Genomic DNA, 19,189 nt, shown 5'->3' on the forward strand with positions numbered 1-19,189 from the left:
ACAATAAAGAAAGGCCACTCTGTGGGACCTCAAAGGAGAAAGATACTCCTGTTCACACTGTTTTATTTATTTAGGGGTTTTGTTTTGTTTTTTGAGACAGGTCTCACTATGTGGCGCTGGGTGGCCTTGAATTATTTAGCCCAGGCTAGCTTCAACCTCACAGTTCTGCCTCAGCATCCTCAATGCTGGGATAACAATCATGTGCCACCACACCCAGCTTTTGCTCCATTTTATCCTCTTCTTCTGGACTGGCCTTCCCCACCCTACCCCATCCCCACACAGAACATACAGCCACATGCACACCCACACAGTCATGTGGGCACTCACTGACCAGGGCTGGCAACTCCTCGATGTTTGGAAGGGCTATTTCATAGTGGTCTGGGAATATAACAAGTTTGGCTTCATCTTCATATTCATAATCATCACTATTTAAATCATCATCCATATCTAGATCTGAGGAGAAAATAAAAACAAAGAAAAGAAGTGAGGACAGGGTGGCTCAACCCTCACAGGAAATCCACAGGGTTAAAACACCAAGGACAGGATCTGACCCTGACAGAACTGACCATCCTCCTGGCCCACACCAGGAGAAACAAGTCCTGCCATCTTTCCTAAGAGGTGTGTACTTGTTAATCAATGATGGGTCACATCATAAAGACACACAGAGTGGGCATACATGCTAAAAACTGAATGTACGGGCTTTAAAGAAACATGTTTCCACTATGATTTTAGGGCCATAACTTCACCAGAACAAAGAAACCAAAGTGTGTGTGTGTGTGTGTGTGTGTGTGTGTGTGTGTGTGTGTGTGTAAGCATGCATGTGTGCGAAGGCCAAAGGTCAACCTCAGGTATCATTCCTCAGGGGCCATCCACTTTGTATTTTGAGAGAAGGTCTCTCACTGGCATAGAGCTCACTGACTCAGTAAGACTGGCTGGTGAGCTCTAGAAACCTGCCTGTTTTGGCCTCAGTGCCAGAATTACAAGATATACCACCACACCCATTTGGAGGGAGGCTGTCTGGGGACCAATTCTGGTCCCTGTGCTTGCATAACAAAGGCTTTACTAGCTGAGCCATTTCCCCCACCCAAAAGCACATGGCTTTGAGAGTGGGTAAAGCTGGCTTTACTGCTGGCCCACACATTTAATACAACTTTAAGAAAACCATGAACTCTAACCTATGTACTTCTTTCATGTTCAGCATGGAAAGGGTAGTACTCCTCTTCCAAAGGAAAGAAATGACATGGTAGAGAAGAGGCCCAGCACAAGGTAGGTCTCCAAAAAACAGTAGCTGTTACTTAGAAATCTCCCTCATGGCCTCTTCCTTCTCTCTGTTCTCCCCATCTCTAATAGTGGTTGAAACCAGAAGAACCCATCATGTGAGCAGTCCTATTTTCCTAGAGAATTCTCTATAAGGAAAACAGGCCTCTCTGGGCCACCCCCTGCCAGGCCACCCTCTGTGCTTGCTTGTCTCATCCCTGGTAAAGGTTAGGTGACAGCTCAAGGAAATGTCTGGTCATAATATTTCCATGGATAGCACAGCCTTGCCCTCACAGGGATGCCAGCGTTCCAGGTCATGTTTGTATTTATATGTTTGGGACTATGGTGATGAAAAACAGTGAAGTGATGTTCCATACACATGCAAAGCCACACAAATAAATGGACTCTGTGGACAGAAGAAAATTACTGGGTTACACTGCAGCAGGCACCTGAGAAACAAGAGTTTAAATCCCATCACTACCTTTAACACTGCCCTACATCCATGTACAGCTCTGGCTTTCACTCTCAGAAGCAGGACCATGTCAAGGAAAAAATAAGACACAGCAAAAATATAACCCAAACATAATAAAAGACTCTAAATCCTAAGATTCACCAAAATAAAGACTAACTTAAGAAAAGGCAGTTTCAGAGGAGAGTCTACTTGTTTAGGAAACAATCAGGAAACTTATTTAAGGGGAATAATTTAAAAAAAAAAAAGACTGTTAGTGTCCAAAATTCCAGATATTTTTTCAGTTTATGTTTAAATATTTGAAAATGTTGGGAACTAATATAAAACACAAAATTCCTTTGTTTCATACACACTTTAAAAAAAAAAATAGTGTGCCTGCCTCTGACTGTAGTTCATCTGTGATGGTTTGAAAAAAAAAAAAGTGGCCACAAAAGGGAGTGGCTACTACATGGTATGGCCTTGTTGGAGCAGGGGTGACCTTGTTGGAGAAGTGTGTAACTTTGGGGCTGGGCTTTGAGGCCTCATATATGCTCATGCCATGCTCATTGTCTCAGTTCACTTACTATTACCTACAAATCAAGATGTAGAATTCTCAGCTCCTTCTCCAGCACCACGTCAGCCTGTATGCCACCATATCCCACCATGATGATAATGGACTGAACCTCTGAACTGTGAGCCACCCAATCAAATATTTTTCTTTATAAAAGTTTCTGTGGTCATAGTGTCTCTTCACAACAGTAGAAACCCTAACTAAGACACTGTGTCATAAAAGATTGAGGCTCCATCATCCATAACAAAAATTAAAACAAAAATATTCAATGAGAAACATGGCCAGTTCAATTTTACTCAATAGCATGGGACCCTCAAGGCAAGAGCAGGTTTCTACTATTCCCATGCACAAAAATTGGAAAGGAAGGAAGGGAAATGAGGAAACAAAAGTTTCAATGAATCGTTCCACTTCATGCTTCCTTTTTATTAACATATTATACATATAGCAGCTTTAAGAAACAGAGTGTAAATCTTAGGCTTTTGTGAATGGACTCCATACACACAAGATATTACCTGCTTCTCTCCTATAGAGAACACATTCAATTAATTCTACTTCAAAACCTGGATTTCATTAGTTCAACTAGGCTGGCTGGACAGTGTGTTCCTGGGATCCACTGCCCTCTCTGTGCTCCCTGCCCCCAGTGCTGAAATTACAGATGTGCCACCACACCTGATGTTTATTTGGTTGTAGTTGCCAAGGATCCAAACTCAAGCTCTCATGTGGGCATGGCAAGCCACAGTACCAACTGGGCCATCCCCATCCCCCAGTCTCTTTTCACTACTATAACAGAGAAAAGCTAGCTGGGTGTGGTGATGCACATAGTAGTTCCAGCTACTTAAGAGGCTGAAATGGGAAGACGACTTAAGCAGAGGAATTCCAGGCCAGCCTGGGCAATATGTGTCAAACAAACAAAAGGTTTAAATATGGATAAGAAAAAAGAAAGCCAGAATCAGGTCCTTCTTAGCATAAGAAATGAGCTACGGTCAGCCATGTGCAGTATGTTCTCCTAGACACTGCCAGGTTTCAGTCAAATATGTACATACGTGTATATTATACACACAAAAATCTGTGGCTTCATCCACATAAGTGCACACACATACATATATATATATATATATATATATATATATATATATATAAAGACATGCATGCATACATGCTCTTATGCACATGAATGTAATAGCATGTGCATTTGTTTTTACTAAAATGAAGTCACACTATGCAAACAGTTTTGAAATTCTTTTCAAATAATAACTGTAGCCATTCAATAGACACACACACACACATGGTCAGAAACATCAAATAATTTTGTATTGCTGAGAAAACCATAGCAGATGATTAAAACAAATCTTAGGCTAATTATGTGATTAAAAATCAGAAGTCATTTGCATAAGCAAAACTAGCTCTTCTTAATGAAGAATATCAAACAACACTACCAATCATTGTTGCAGGCAAGAACTACTGATGGGTGCTAAAATTAGTGGGCAAACCCAACAGGTAATACCTCAGGGAGGTTCCTGTGTGCACATTTTATTGTGTGTAGTTGTATGCGGCCATAATCCTTGTGCTAGGGAGGCATAGACATGAGGGTACCTGGGGCTTATTGACAGCCAGTCTAACTGAATTGCTGAGCTCCAAGTTCAGTGAGAGACCCCATCCCAAAAAAGTAAGATGGAGAGTGATGAACTCATCCACTAGGCTACATGGGGTGGGGTAAGGAGGAGATGACACAGAAACAGAGACAGTGAGACAGAATAAGACACAGAGAGACACATTCAGGAAGCACACAGAAAGAGACCAGAAGCAGGACTGTAATTCCTCTCTAGCTGCCATAATTGCTTCAAAGCCTGGGATTCCACTCTGTTCTCAAAGCACCATTCACTGTCAGGGAAATAGAAAGTGAAGGCAGTGTTTAACCCAGCATAGTTCATCCCTATCACCAGAGATAAGACAGAGAAAGACACAATATAACTGTTACCTAAAAATAACTTGGAATTCCTTCGTTTGGGTAAGGCTCCAGCAGATGCTGCTCTTACCTTCTGAAAAGAAAACAACAGATTATTAAAACATAGTCCATAAAACAGTCTGCTAACAAGATGTCTGACCCAGAGGTCCTCAGTTAAAGCCAAGAGGAAACTGGGCCTCCATCCTTATATGGACCATTCTCTTGGCCCTACGGATTATTTTCACTGAGTTATAAAGTAATCCCTCTTGAAAAGGGAAGTACAAACCAGAGGTGGAGATGAAGCTGGATTGTGAACTCTATGGTCAGGGCTCCCTCCTGGGAAAGCTGGAGTTCATGCTGAGGGATGGATGTGAGCCACCTGTCCCCATGCCTATACAAAGATTCTCAGCCCTTGGTCCTGGGTATATTCAGCACTAACTGTTTAAGGGTCTATTAGCTATTATATATAGTCACTGATATTCTGATCATCTGAAAATATAAATCGACTCATCTAAATGGTTTTTGGAGGACCACCATTGGGCAAGCTGCCATGTCAATCTCCACATGATCTCGGCCATTGGTGGGAGTCATCAAAAACAGTGAATTTCCATCAGACAGCTGGACAGTAGCAGTCAAACATAATTATAATAATTTTCTTTCACTCATCTATTTCCATACCATATACATACATACATACATACATACATACATGCATTCATGTGTGTACTCGCGCGTGCGTGCGTGCGTGCGTGTGTGTGTGTGTGTGTTTGTGTGTATACATATAATCTTCCTGGGTGTTAAGAAGAATTCAGATTCAGTAAATGCAGGGTTCATCCCCAGCACCTCTCCACACAGTCACATGAGTTAAGGCCATGCCATGTACTCAGTATTTGTTTTCTCCCTTCTTGTTTTGGGAGAAGTCTACTTTCCCATATTTTATTATTTGATCCTGAAAGCCAACTCATCTTTGCAATTCTCATACTGTTTTTATAGCTTCTACTATGGGTTTACAGTTCTCCTCAAACAATCTCAAAACACTCAGCTGAAAAACATGGCTCTCCAAACTCTAATGTCAACTGTGTGTATTCTGTTTTAGAATCCCTCTCCTCCTTAATCCCAGCGCCTCTGTCCCCTCCCTACTACTCACCTTCCTCAAAAAAAAAAAAAAAAAAAAAAGTGGGATAAAGCAAAACCTGGAACAGAGATTCACTTCACAATCCCAGGGTCACTTGTCTCTACAAACACTGTAGATTCTTGTCTCTACAGATGTCCCTCTCTATTTCTGCATGATGGAAGAGGAAAATGAAAAAGAGGGTCTACATGGAAACTGGCTGGAATATGTGTCTCTCCCTAATGGTAGGTTCAAATCTCAGACTCAGATTAGAAACACCCCCTGGGGGTGGGGGGTACAATAGGACTTCCAACTGAAGACCTTTGCTCCTGATCCTATGACAGAGCTCAAGCACTAAAACTCCTCCCTTAGCAAACAAACACTGTGCCTGTTTGTCAGGTTGCGTGTGAGAGCAAATGGAACAAACACAGAGTCTTCTCCTGAAAAGCTCACCAACACAGAAGATAACTGAATGCAGGCAGAAAGCAGAATGGGATCTGAGAAGTACTAAGAGAAGTCCAAGAGAGAATATAATTAGTGGAGATGCTTGGTTTATCTGGAGGTTGAGGCATGATCAGGACTGATCATGTAAGAAAAGCATTGGTCCTCAAATATAAAAGATACTTAGTATGGGATAGATCGTAAATGAATAAATAATTAATGGATGGATAGATGGACAGGTGTGTGGATTCATAAATGGATAGGTGGGTGGGTGGTGGGCAGATGGATAAACAGATGAATGGATGGAAGGATGGGTGTATGAATGGATAGACTGGCAGATGGGTGGGTGGGTGTTTGGGTGGGTGGATGGATAAACAGATAGATGGACAGATGGATGAATAGGCAGGTGGATAGAATAAGGCCTAAGTGGATGAATGGATACTTTTAACTGCAGAGAATACAAAAGGTAAAAGGGAAGTAAGGAAAGAAGTAAAGAAAACACGTATATGTAGAGAACACATGCACATAGGCAGTAAATTGTGGTACATTCCAGAAATAGCTATGTGGAAAATACAAATTTGATGCAGTAAGAAAGGTTTGAAAAGGCTGTGGGGCCCAATTATGAGCACCGTGTAATCACACTAAAGAGTTTGGACTTCCGGCTGAAGGCAGGTCAGATGGCACAGGTAACAGTGGTATCCACTTAGAAAGACCACAGGGTAGGTGTAATACAGCCTGGGTGGTAGTGAAAGCTACGTCTAAAGGAAGGTGAATCAGCAAGCTACAGGACAAGTCTACCACAGGAGCAGGAAGAACTAAGCAATGATAGCGGGGTTGTGGACAGGATGGGCTTCAGGGCTGTGTGGGAAGTTCAGGTAATGAGACCTGGTTACCAGAAGGATCCACAAGGAAAACAAAACCCCAAAACTATCTGCATTTCTGGAATTCACAAGAAAGGACAGTGTTGACAGAGAATATCATGTGTAGTCTGGCATGCTGAACCTGAGGAGCTTATGAGATCCTAAAAAGAAAACCAGAGGTCAGATTCAGTTCCAGGAAGCTATTAACTTGGAAGCCTACACTTAGAATGGCAAAACAAGGATATGGAGAACACATGAAGATGATCATCTTCAAAGAAAGAAGGCAGCCTGGCTAGCCAAATAGCATCCTAGGAAAGGCAGGTGATGACTGACTAAAGTAAAGGAAGGGCATGAGCTTAAAAGACAATCAGAAAAGGGTAAGCAACAAAGAATGATGCTGAAGAAAGGAGGGTGAGACACAGTCTCAAATCTTCAAATACCTAGAATGTAAATAATTCAGACCTAAAAATGTATCCAGCAGGTATGGCAACCAAGCTCTCCCTGACAAGCCAGGCACTTCCAAAGACCAGCAGCATTGCTCAGTCAGATATAGTGTTAGGTCCTCCCTCAATCCTGAAAGGAGACACAGTGGTGACTGGGAAAAGAGAAAAGTTTTTTAAGAGGCTTCAATTGAAGATCAAAATCTAACTACAGCAGGATAGAAAGGAGAGGGACCATTCTGTGGAGTGCTCTATGGGAAGACTGGAGGTAAGAAGCCAAGAAAGAAAAGCTGAATTAACCAGAGTAGAGACCGGAGGAAGCAGCCGATGCTCAGTGGCCACTCAGAGGAGCGGGAGAGGACACAGTAAGTGAGGGAACCTAACGATAGTGCCAGGCCAGAACTCTGGTACTGATTGCTAAGTTTCAGACATTGTGTCTCCTATCTCCCCTCATGTGCTAAGTTTGGTCCTTTGCACAGTACTGGGCATTTGCTTGGGTATTTGGACATTTGCATTGTGAGAACTTTAAAAATGAGGCCAATTGGAAAATCAGGGTCTATCCCCAGAAGGAACTGTGGAATCCCAGTCTCTGTGGTATCCTGGTTCATAATGTGACTTACACACACACACACACACACACACACACACACTGCCATCTACGAGTCTTCCATTGGGCTCTAATTAGGACCTATACAATGCTTTTGGGATTTTCAGACCCCAAACTATGAGGTAAATAAATCTCGTTTCATTATAAAGCTGAGCTGCCTCATGATAGTGATACAAAATAGACTAATATCATCCCAAAACCCACAGTGCTGGGAGAGTTCCAGCATTTGTGCATGGAAGCACCAATGTATCAACTGGATAACATCTGGAGCATTGTTAAGACAAGGTCAGTTAAGGAGACTGTTGTTGATACAGTGTTTTAAGCCATGAGTCATAAGAGGCAAGCTGAGCAAGTGACAGGCCTAGAGGCCCAGAGCCCAGAGAACAGCAGATCAAAATAGGAACACACGAGCAAAAGGGCAAAAATGAGTGGAGGCTGTCACCAAAGAGTGGAATGTCTAACTTAAAAGCATAGATGCAGAAATACACAAATGAGGTCACTAGCAACCCACCATACCAAGACCAAGCAGACTCCCGGGGCCTCAGTTTTAACTTCATCACCTCACACTAAGATGTAAAATGACCTGAACTTTATAAGAATTATCTCGCATCCCAACAGCAGAAATACGTAAGCTACATAATAGCAGGACACAATCAAATTATTTCAAACCTGATTTTTGAAACTGTGACTTCTCAGAGTATCAGGTAGGGTGACATGGGAAATTAAATAAAACTCAAACCAGAATTGACTAACTTAGAAGATACAAGATAAAAATTATTATAAATTATTATAAATTATTAAAACTATAGAAGATGGATATTTGAAAACTACCAATATCAACAATCTGCTGTGGAACAATCTTTGTACACTATAAGTGTGCATTGCCCTCATTATTAATAAAAAGCTGATTGGCCAATTGGCAAGAAGAGATTGGGTGAGACAGCCCGACACAGAGAGAATTCTGGGAGGAAGAGGAGATGCCAGCCAGCTGCCGAACAAGCGGGATGTGTAAAAAAGTGAGGTAATATAAATAGAAATATGGGTTAATTTAAGTGTAAGAGTTAGCTAGTAACAAGTCTGAGCTATCAACCAAGCATTTATAATTCATATTCAGGCTCTGGAACCAGCAGGTGGAAGAGAAATGTCCCACTACAACAATGAAATAAATATGCAATAAAATAAAAGTGGTAACAAAATGTAAGGTTGGAAAACTAAAAAGGTAAAAACAAAAATAAAAGTGGTAACAAAAGGTAAGGTGCCAGAGATGGCTCAGTGGGTAAAAGCACTTGCCATATGAGTCTGATGACCTGAGTTTGATTCTAGAAACACATGGTATAAGAAGAAAATTGACTTTCAAAAGTTGTCCTCTGACCTCTACAAGCATGCATGCATGCACACACACAAAAATCTGTCTGTGGTGGTTTGAATGAAAATGATCATCATAGGCTCATACATTTGAACGTTTGGTCCTATGGAACTGTTTTGGGAAAGATTAGGAGATATGGACTTGTTGGAAGAGGTGTGTCACTGGGAAAAGGTCTCTCTCTCTCTCTCTCTCTCTCTTTCTCTCTCTCTCTCTCTCTCTCTCTCTCTCTCTTCCTTTTGTGGATCAGATGTAGTATTTTTCATAGCAATATAACAGTAACTACAGAAAAGTAACTAAGATAACATTCAATGATAATCATAATTTTCTAAATGGGTGATAAATACATGAGAAAATAGTCAATCATCACAGAATGAAATGCCACATATATTTATGTCACTTCACAGCCGTTAGATTGGCAAAGATTGAAAGTCTGGCCAAGGAATGGTAAGGGTGTGGATAGACAGACATCCCTCACCACTTAGACAGGAAGACACACTGACACAAGCACACTGGGGAGAATTAGTCTTCTCTTGACAAAAATGAAGGTTGGCACCCACAGGCCAGTGGGATCACTAGGTGGGTTTCTCACAAGGTTGATACAAGGGTTTCTATAGAAAATGTGTTAAAATGTTCACTGTTGGATTAGTTATCATAGCAAACACAAGCAATCTAAACGCTGAGCAACAGGAGAAGAAAGGAACTTAAAAATTATTCCAGAAGAAAATACTAGTCATCTCTTATTATGAAGTAAAAAAAAAAAAAATCCACAGGTATCTCAGCTGGCTGGAGTCCAGAGCAACACTTAGAGGTGAGGCGCTATGCAGAATCATAGGCCAAAGTGTAATGGCATGCAATCATATCTTTAAAACACAGGCCATACTACATACTATCCATACAGAAATGCCATTAAGACATAATGACATGCATGAAAGTAACAATGAGAATGAGTGATGGTCACTTTGGGGGAATGAAGGGCTCCAGAGGGAACTGCTGATGTAGCTTCATTGACAGAGTGCACGCCTGGCATTCACAAAGCCCTCAGGTCAATCCCCTGCACTACATAAACTGGCCTTGTGGCACACAACTATAATCCCAGAACCTAGGGTGGGTTAACCCAAAACAAAGGATGTATTAAAAAGCCTTATATGGAAACCCACAATTAGTAAGCTAACTTCAAAATATAACTTAAAAAAGAGTTCAGTCACAATTCCTGTGCATCAGAGGACAATGACACTCCTAGACAACATGGTGTCAAGAACCCCCAGAGGTGTCCAAAATAGCACAGGTTATTGCCATTGACCTTGGTCAACCACCATAACTGCATGTTAAGACCCTACTGCTGAATATGCCACACAATCAGGCTGCAGGACATAGAGAAATAAAACAAACCAAGAACCATCCTCCCCACTGGCTAGATAAGCTTCTGAGAAAGCAAAGAAATCATTGGTCTTATTGAATGATGGACCCTGCATGAGGAAATATCAACCTGCCGGGCAAGATGTACTTACTGGTGCAATAAGGGCATGACAATTACAGGGAAACTAACTGCTTTCTGCTTGGATTTGAAGCCTGCTCCATAGGAGAGAAATTCATGCCTGATACTATAACCCTAGTCAAAAGCCCATAGCTAGGGGAGGTCATAGGCCCTATTATTATTTTGCTAAATGGTCATGTTGTCACTGCTTTCTAATATTCATGTTTATACACAGACCTATACTGCCCTCAATCTTGGTCAAAGAAACTTCAGTCTGAAGTGTGCAATCGGTCAATCCTGAAATCCACAACCAGTCAAAGTGCCCAGAAGTACGGCATCTTTATCCACCCTTCACCACCATGGCTGAGGGAACATGGTGGAAGAAGAGAAAGAATGTCAGAGCTGGAGAATGGGAAGCAGGGCCATGGCTTGGCTTGGTATTGCCCTCATCACCTCACGGCAGCAGTGAAGACCTGCACAGACCTTCACAAGAGCCAAAGTCCCAGCGCAGGTGAGGCATGTGCTCTCCAGGACACACTGCTTGCTGGAGAGGAGAGGTCACTCTCTTCTGCACTGGTACACTTCCCATGCTTTCAAGAAAGTTTTTCTCCCATCTAAAGAAAACACTGGGATGCATTAGGTTTGTACTTTTCCCTATTTTTAAACTTAAAATTACTTTTTCCAATCAATCAGCCACATAGCTTCTTAATTCCAACCAGTGGCTGAGAAGAAGAGAAAGAAAACTGGCAAAGGTAAAGACTGGGGTAGGAGGGAAACCCTGGGTATCTACAAACTGCTGTGGTTTCCTGGTGAAGAGAATTCAGAGTTCTGAGGTATAGTAAATTCTCTATGAGGAGCATGCAGGGTTCTCTCCAAAGATCCATCTCACCTCTCGCATGTGCCTTTTCAGGTGCATGTATACGCTTTGTCCAGTCTTTCGAAAATGTCTTTCAACGTGTTCCCTTCCAAAGGCCAAAAATGTATTCATGCATACATAGAGTCCACCTTCAGAGTTCTAGAAGAAAGAGACAGGGTACAAAGTTACCGAGGACACCTGGCCAAGATACAAACAAGTGAAGATGAAGGAAGGTAAACGATAAGGGCTACAATGACTCCTGGAGGTATCTGCTGGAGCCTGGATAGCTTTATACCCACCCCTACAGAGCATCACGCTTATTGGGTCCAGGCTACTTTCACTCAGGTGAGATACTGCAGGCCCTAGAAACCTGACATTTCACACAGTGCAAGGGAAGGGAGACAGAAAGGAGCTATGCATTGCAGTATGCCATGAAGTGCATCTCAGTCTTCAGTTTGAGTTGAACTTCCAGGAGAATTCACTAAGGGGCGAGACCTGTCCTTACCATGGGTTGCAGCAGCCAATAGGCCAGGGGCTAGATGAAATAAAAGAGGAGGAGGAGGAGGGGAAGCCTGTAACACAGTCATTTTCTCTTTTTCCTGAATGCAGTGAGGTAGCAACTTTGTTTTGCCACACACCCCCACCAGAGAGCCAGCCACCCATGGACTGAGACCTCGGAAGTCATCAGCCAGAATAAATTCTTCCTCCATTAAACTTTTTCTTGGGTGTTTGTCACAGAGACAAATCTGTGTCAAACCAACATGCCTAGTATGATGTCCAAGCGGCTATCTAATAGCTGCTTCTGTTAGTCACTTCAAGTTATTTATTAATATGTCTATTTCATGCTTTACAAAATTAATCCCAAGTCATTTTCCCCACGTATATACAGCCTGGAAGTTTCAAGTAAGATTTCAATCTATTTCCCCTTTTATCTCTCCTTGGCACATTTCAAAACACGTTAGGTTACTTCACTAGAATGAAGTCAGGGTTGATGTTCGCGTCTAAGGTACCTGACTTCCTATCTCAGTTTCACATCTTTTCCTCTCACTTTGCCTAACATGACTCTCTGAATACTTAGTCTATAAAACTACCCAGCCTTTCGTCAAAGGAGGAGGACCCTGTTAGACCGCCGATAGTCTCACCCCTCCAGAGAAAATAAGAAAGGGATGCGACAGGTACAGACATGCATGCAGTAAAATACCCATGCATGTGAAATAATATAGGAAAAAAATAAAAGGAAAACAAATCCAAAAGGTAAACACTTTCCAGCCAACACATATCAAGATTCTTTATACACTGGCTGTAGTAAAGTACACCTGTGATCCCAGCACTAAACGAGAGGGGAGTGGGGAGATTGTGAGTTGGAAGCCAGCCTGGGCTACAGAGTGATATCAAAGGAAGGGAAGGAGGGAAGAAGAAAAGAAAAACCCTTTAAGTAAAGATAGCATTCACTTGATCAATACATTAGAGAAGCCTTCAAATGTTTTTCTTTTAAATAAATATGTTCGCTAGCATAGTTGCATGCAATAGATACATAGAGATATTATACACATATAATATCAACAATAGACATTGATTCATTAAATCAAGCACCATATTGTGATCAGGAAAAAAAACCACTTCCATTTGCTCTCAATAAAATGTAAATTCAATGAAAGGATCTAAACCATAAGATACAGGTCAAGGATAAGTGATATATGGCATTTGGAGAAGCAGTCCTGATGAGCCAGCTCTGCAGCTTGATGCGAGTGCCAAGAACCTTGGGCTCCATGTTCTCTGGAAGCAAGGCTTTGGTAACTCCCACCTCATGAGGCTGCCTAAGTAGAAAAGAAAAAAAACCATACCAAAGAGCTTCCTGTGCCACAAAACATTACGTAAATGTTGGCTATCTGCTGTTATGAGGTAACTCTCCTACCATGCAGTCATTTTATAATCAGGGAAAATCAGCAGAAGGATGATACAAAGCCATTCTCACAGCCATGTAGTCTAGGACCAAGAAATACCCTTCAGTCAGAAAGAAAACTAGAGGCAATAGTGAGAGGACAGAGAAACTGGCAAATGGAAGAATGAAGCGCTATCTGATAACATTTTCCTATCTGTAACATTTTAGGAAAATGATAACATTTTCCTAAAGACAAATATACAACTGCTCTACAATGCAAATTCAAAAGTAATAGCCAGGTTGGTCCTCTGATAATCTCTCAAAGCCATCTAATAGTTGCATGTTTGTGTTTTAATTTCTAGTGCATTTGATAGAAATTGAATACACCAAGCACATGGTATCCATCTCTATCTAGGGCTGTGTGGCATTGTTCCAGAGTCCATAGTCAAACAGAACAACTCTGGACAAGAGAGAGGAGATGGGGAAAGGGAGCCGGGGGAGGGAGGATGGAGACTGTTAGAAATATCCACAGACATCTTTCATCAGACACACAAGACTGGCCTCTAGATCAGGGAGGGGCCGCTGTGCTACTGTGAAGGTACTTCATGGGGAACTTGCCAATGGGTGTAAAGTTCAGGGCACACAGGAACAGAAAGCTCTGTCAAAGCTCCCAGCAAAGGATCAACAAGCAGTCATGTCTAATGATCTACATGCTCATCCCTCTTGCCTCATTAATGTTTAAATCCTGGTCTGAGCTAGGCATGTCTCTAATCTCAGCACTCAGTAAGCTGAAGTAGGGGAATAATAGTAGGGTACAGTCAGCTTCAGGCTAGCCTGAGCTACAAAGTGATATTCCATCTATCCAGGCTGGGTTTTTGTCAACTTGACATAAGCTAGAGTTATCTGGAAAGAGGAACCTCCTTTAAGGAAATCTTCATCCAGACTACCTGTAGGCAGTCTGTGGGACACACACACACACACACACACACACACACACACACACACACACACACGATTGATGTGAGAGGTCCATCACATTTTGAGTGGTGCCACTCGTGGGCAGGTGGTCCTCACTTGTTTATACAGGCTGAGCAAGTCATTAGGACCAAGCCAGTAAGCAGCTCTCCTCCATGACGTCTGCTTCAGTTCCTACCTCCAGGTTCCTGCCTTGAGTTTCCTCCCTGAGTTATGATGTGGAAGTGTAAGATGAAACAAACCCTTTCCTCCCAAAGTTGCCTTTGGTCATGGTGTTTTTGTTTGTTTGTTGTTGTTGTTGTTGTTGTTGTTGTTGTTTGGTTTTTCGAGACAGGGTTTCTCTGTGTAGCTTTGGAGCCTGTCCTGGCACTCGCTCTGGAGACCAGGCTGGCCTCGAACTCACAGAGATCTGCCTGCCTCTGCCTCCTGGGTGCTGGGATTAAAGGCGTGCACCACCAACGCCCAGCTGGTCATGGTGTTTTATCACAGCAATAGAAACCCTAATGAGACAGACATTAGTACCAAGGCATGGGGTATTGCTGTGAAAGACCAGATCATGTGTTTGGGGGAGGATTGTGGGAAGACTTTGGAATTTTGTGCTAGAAAAGCCACTGAGTGACCAGCATTTAATGAGCTATTGTGAGAACTTAGAAGATAACGCTGAGAATATGCCAATGATAAAGTCCTGGATGGTGATGTTTCGGAGAGAGGTTTGAGTGTCCCTTAAAGGTTTATCAGGGTCACTCAGTATTTTAAGACTTAAGAACCTGTGGCCCTGGGTCAGTTTGGGCTGAACTGTGATAAACAGAAGACCAGAACCATTAAAGTTGTTCTTTGCTGGCACGATCAGTACTAGTCAACTGGGGCTGAAGAATCAGCTGTGATTTACAGGAGACCAGCATCGCTGAGGTGACATCTTCTGTGAAGTGCTTCCTCAGGTCAGCACACAGCAGCTGTATCCCAGAGGCAGCCAAGGATGTACCTCATGCTGGCAGCTGCTCTTGCAGATATATAACAGTCTCCCAGAAGGTTCCTGTTTTTGAAGGCTTGTGGAGAACAGCTGAGGCTTGGCATTGTGAGAAGTAGGAGAGGCCGTTGGTGAAAGTGAAGCCTCGTTACAATAGAAGCGCCAGGACTGGAGTGGTCATGGAGAAAAGTTGAGGCTTGGCACCATGTGGCAGGCCAGAGACCCTGAAGAGAGCCCAGGAGAAGCCATTGGTGAAAGTGAAGCTCCCTTGCAGTAAAATCCCAAAGATTGGAGTGGTCATGGAGAGTTGAGGCTTGGCACCATGTAGCAGGCCAAAGATCCTGAAGAGAGCCCAGGAGATGCCACTGGTGAAGCTGAAACCCAGGTACAGTGGAAACACCAGCATTTTGGAGATGCCAGTACCATGAGAGGACCACTAACAACAGCAGAAGTGGAGCCCACCTGAGCCTGTGAGACAAGCTATACACACTGTGGATGGCAGAGCCAGAGACCTGCAGCTGCTCAAGCCTTTGGGTCCCAGAAGATCATGAGTCCCAGATGTCAGACACTGAGCTTCACACTGTCATACTTTGGTTTCATGACTTTGGTTCATGACTGTGCCCTGTTTATTCACTCTTGGAATAAGAAAATACTTAACTTTTTTTGATTTTACAGAAATCCACAATTATGAGACCTTGGATATTTTAGAGAAAGTTGGTAATTTTAGAGAGATTTTGAAGTTTCAGAGAGACTTCAGAATTGTATAACTTGATTTTCTAGAGAGATCTTGAATATTTTAAAGACTGTAGACTTTTAAGTATTAAAAATTTTAAAGACTGTGAGACTTCTAAAACTTGGAATGCTTTATATTGTCATATTAATGATGACTTGGGAACAAGAAAGGAAAAGTAATGGTTTAATAGTGATGTGTTTGTGTGTCAGTGTGACAAGGGTTGGATTTTTGTTAATTTGCTTATTTGTTTTATGTCAATCTAACACAAGCTAGTGTAATCTGGGAAAGAGGAACTTTAGTTGAAGAAAATACCTCCATCCAGATTGCCTGTAGGTAAGTCTTTGGGGCACTTTCTGGATTAATGACTAATGTGGAAGGGCCCAGACCCTTGTGGGTAGTACCACTCCTGTGCATGTGGTCCAGACTTGTGTAAGAAAGCAGGCTGGGCAGGTATTGAGGACCAAGCCAATAAGCAGTACTCCTCCCCAGCCTCTGCTTCACTTCCTGCCTCAAGTTCCTGCCTTAAGTTTCTTCCCCAACTTCTCTCAGTGATGGTCTACGTTGTGGAAGTGTAAGATGAAATAAACTCTTTCCTTCCCAAGATACTTTTGGTCACAGTGTTTTAACACAATGACAGAAACCCTAGGACACTATCTCAAAAAACATATAATAGGTCCATTCAGAGCATTTTTAGACAGAGACAGCCTTCAATGACAAGTGCTCTGAACAGCTTCTTTCAAAAATCATGATGCTCTGAGGCTGATGAAGTTCTCCCATTCACTTGTAGCAAAGTACACAGGTCCAGAGATAAGCTGATGAGAGCTCCTGGCTCACAACCTCTTCTTCTCATTGGCTAGTTAGCCCTCTCTCCTAAGTCTGCCACCAAGGAGACCTGGTGCCTCCACACCACCTTCATTCACCAACTACATCTGGTGAATGAGATATAAATAAAGAATATGAAGGCAGAATACAAAAGCATACTTTAAAAAAAAAAAAAGCAAGGACAAAACCGGGGGCTGGCCCAGTGGGTAAAGCACTTACCAAGAAAGAATAAGGACCTGAATTCAAATCCCCATCACCCATATGAGATACACATGGGTACAGTAGCATCCATATGCAATCCTAGTGCTCCTCCAGGGAGATGGGAGGCAGAGACAGGAGGAGCCAAAGATGCTCTCAGGTCAGACAGCCTGGTACAAGCATCAGTGAACACCAAAAGAGACCCTACTTCAAGCAAGGTGGAAAGTGAGAACAGACACCAGAGGTTGTTCTCTGACCTCCTGAAAGAGAGAGAGAGAGAGAGAGAGAGAGAGAGAGAGAGAGAGAGAGAGAGAGAGAGAGAGAGAGAGATAGAAAATAAAGGTGTGCTGCAGGGAATGAAGAGACTGCCCAGTAGGCAGAAAGATGTAAACTGTTATGAATAAAGTCCATATCCACACAACAGCCAAGCTGACACAATCACAAGGCATCAACACTGAGGTTCAACTCAGTAAGAGGTTGTTTCTTTTTTTTTTTTTAATTCATCTCTCATACATTACAGCCCAACTGGAGTTTCCCCTCCTCCACTCCTCCCAGCCCACTCTCTCCACTCCCCCTCCTCCTCAGAGTCATTGCTCCTCCGTTTCCCTCCTGAGTAGAGAGACTTCCTAGGGATACCAACACAACATAACATAACCAGTTGGGCTTTGGAGGGAGATGGTGTTTGTCATTAGTTTTGGATTTTTAGAGACAGAGTATCACTATGTTGCCCAAGTTGTCCCTAAACTAATCATGTAACTTGGGCTGGTCTAGAGCTACACATGCTTCTCCCTCAGTCTCTGGGATTACAAGTGTGTACCACCACACTAAGCATTTTGGTATTAAATGTGTAAAAAATAAAATATTACCTCCTCACATTCTCACAGCCTCCTGAAGGAAAGGCTACTAAGACAGTCCCAGGCCCACAGTGACAGGGCCCCTGTCTTCTGTGTAGCTGAACATCCACCTTCCCGTTCCTACGGCTGGCATTTATATATCATGGGACAAACAACAGTAACCTTGGGTGGAAATGATTTACCTCCCAGCTGTTCTTACACACACACACACACACACACACACACACACACACACACACACACACAGTTATACACGAAAAAAAGATACACTGTCAGAGCTCTGTGATGAATTTACACTATACCACCTCCTACACAGCAGTGTCAAAAGTTCATGTAATGCTTCTCAACATGTGTGTGGCATTTACATGGCCATTTACTCACTACTTATGTAGTACCCTCCATGCTATTCATAAAGATAATGGGGGGATGGCCTAGTTGATGAATAAAACACTGATTGGCCAGTAGCCAGGCAGGAAGTACAGGTGGAGTTACCAGACCAGGAGAATGCTGGGGAGAGGTAGCAGAGAGACAGCAAAGATACACCATGCTGCCTAAGGAGTAACATGCCGGATTTCAGGTAAGCCACAGCCTCGTGGCAACACATAGATCAATATAAATGGGCTAATAATTAAGACAGAACTAGCCAGTAAGAAGCCCTAACCATCATCCAACAGTTTATAAATTAATATAAGTCTTTGTGTGTTTATTTGGGGCTAATAGGCTGTAGGACCAGTCTGGAAAGAAACTCCGCCTACACAAGGACAAAGGTATTTCTTTTACATTGTCTGCCATTTAAAACAAAGGTCAAGGTTACATGTCTCCAAGACACATGTGAATGAGTCAACAGTCATTTCAAATAAAAATACTCCACATTGTCAATCAGCATGTGTTCAGAGAACTCTGTTTATGAGGGCATTTTCTTGGAGGCCAGCCTCTCTGGCAGGCAGAAAAGTAGAATGTTCCTGTGAGAGTGACAACTCAGGAAGCTGGGGACACTTCCAGCTCTCCTGTGGAAAACAACTGGTCACTACCATAATGAGCATGACACAGGGAGCTAGAGTCAGCAGAGGGCCACAGCCAGGATGGAGACTGACCCATTACAGTGGAAAGACAAAAGAGACAAGGGCACAGTATCTTCTAGAACACTGACTTCAAAATAAAAGTAGAGACGAAAAAAATAACTAAATCAGCTGTTTGGAATCATGAGATGAAATAACATTCATGACCCATCCTTGAAATGTCAGCCATTAAAACAGACTTGAGAGGACATACTGAGGGAACACACATGTGATTTTCCTGCAAAGAAAAGATAACCAGCAAACATAGTGGTACACACCTGTAATTCCAGCGCTCAGGAGAGTAATGTCCAAGGTTAGCCTGGG

General features: G+C 42.6%; 1 protein-coding gene across 4 annotated transcripts in view; it reads right to left on the reverse strand.

Moving 5' to 3' along the window:
* The window catches only part of Usp13 (ubiquitin specific peptidase 13), a 109,606-nt gene that overhangs the window by 75,677 nt on the left and 14,740 nt on the right, over window positions 1-19,189 (reverse strand). The window contains exons 2-4 of one of the 4 annotated variants that reach the window (XM_027392004.2): window positions 11,410-11,535; window positions 4,255-4,312; window positions 332-453 (exon numbers count right to left, since the gene is read on the reverse strand). In XM_027392004.2, the coding sequence (XP_027247805.1) occupies window positions 332-453; window positions 4,255-4,312; window positions 11,410-11,535 (306 nt within the window). Of the gene's footprint in view, window positions 1-331; window positions 454-4,254; window positions 4,316-11,409; window positions 11,536-19,189 lie in introns of all 4 variants that reach the window. The other 3 variants (XM_027392003.2, XM_035450764.1, XM_035450765.1) reach the window with 3 other exon arrangements.

Source organism: Cricetulus griseus, assembly GCF_003668045.3.
Source record: "Cricetulus griseus strain 17A/GY chromosome 1 unlocalized genomic scaffold, alternate assembly CriGri-PICRH-1.0 chr1_0, whole genome shotgun sequence".
NCBI lineage: Eukaryota > Metazoa > Chordata > Mammalia > Rodentia > Cricetidae > Cricetulus > Cricetulus griseus.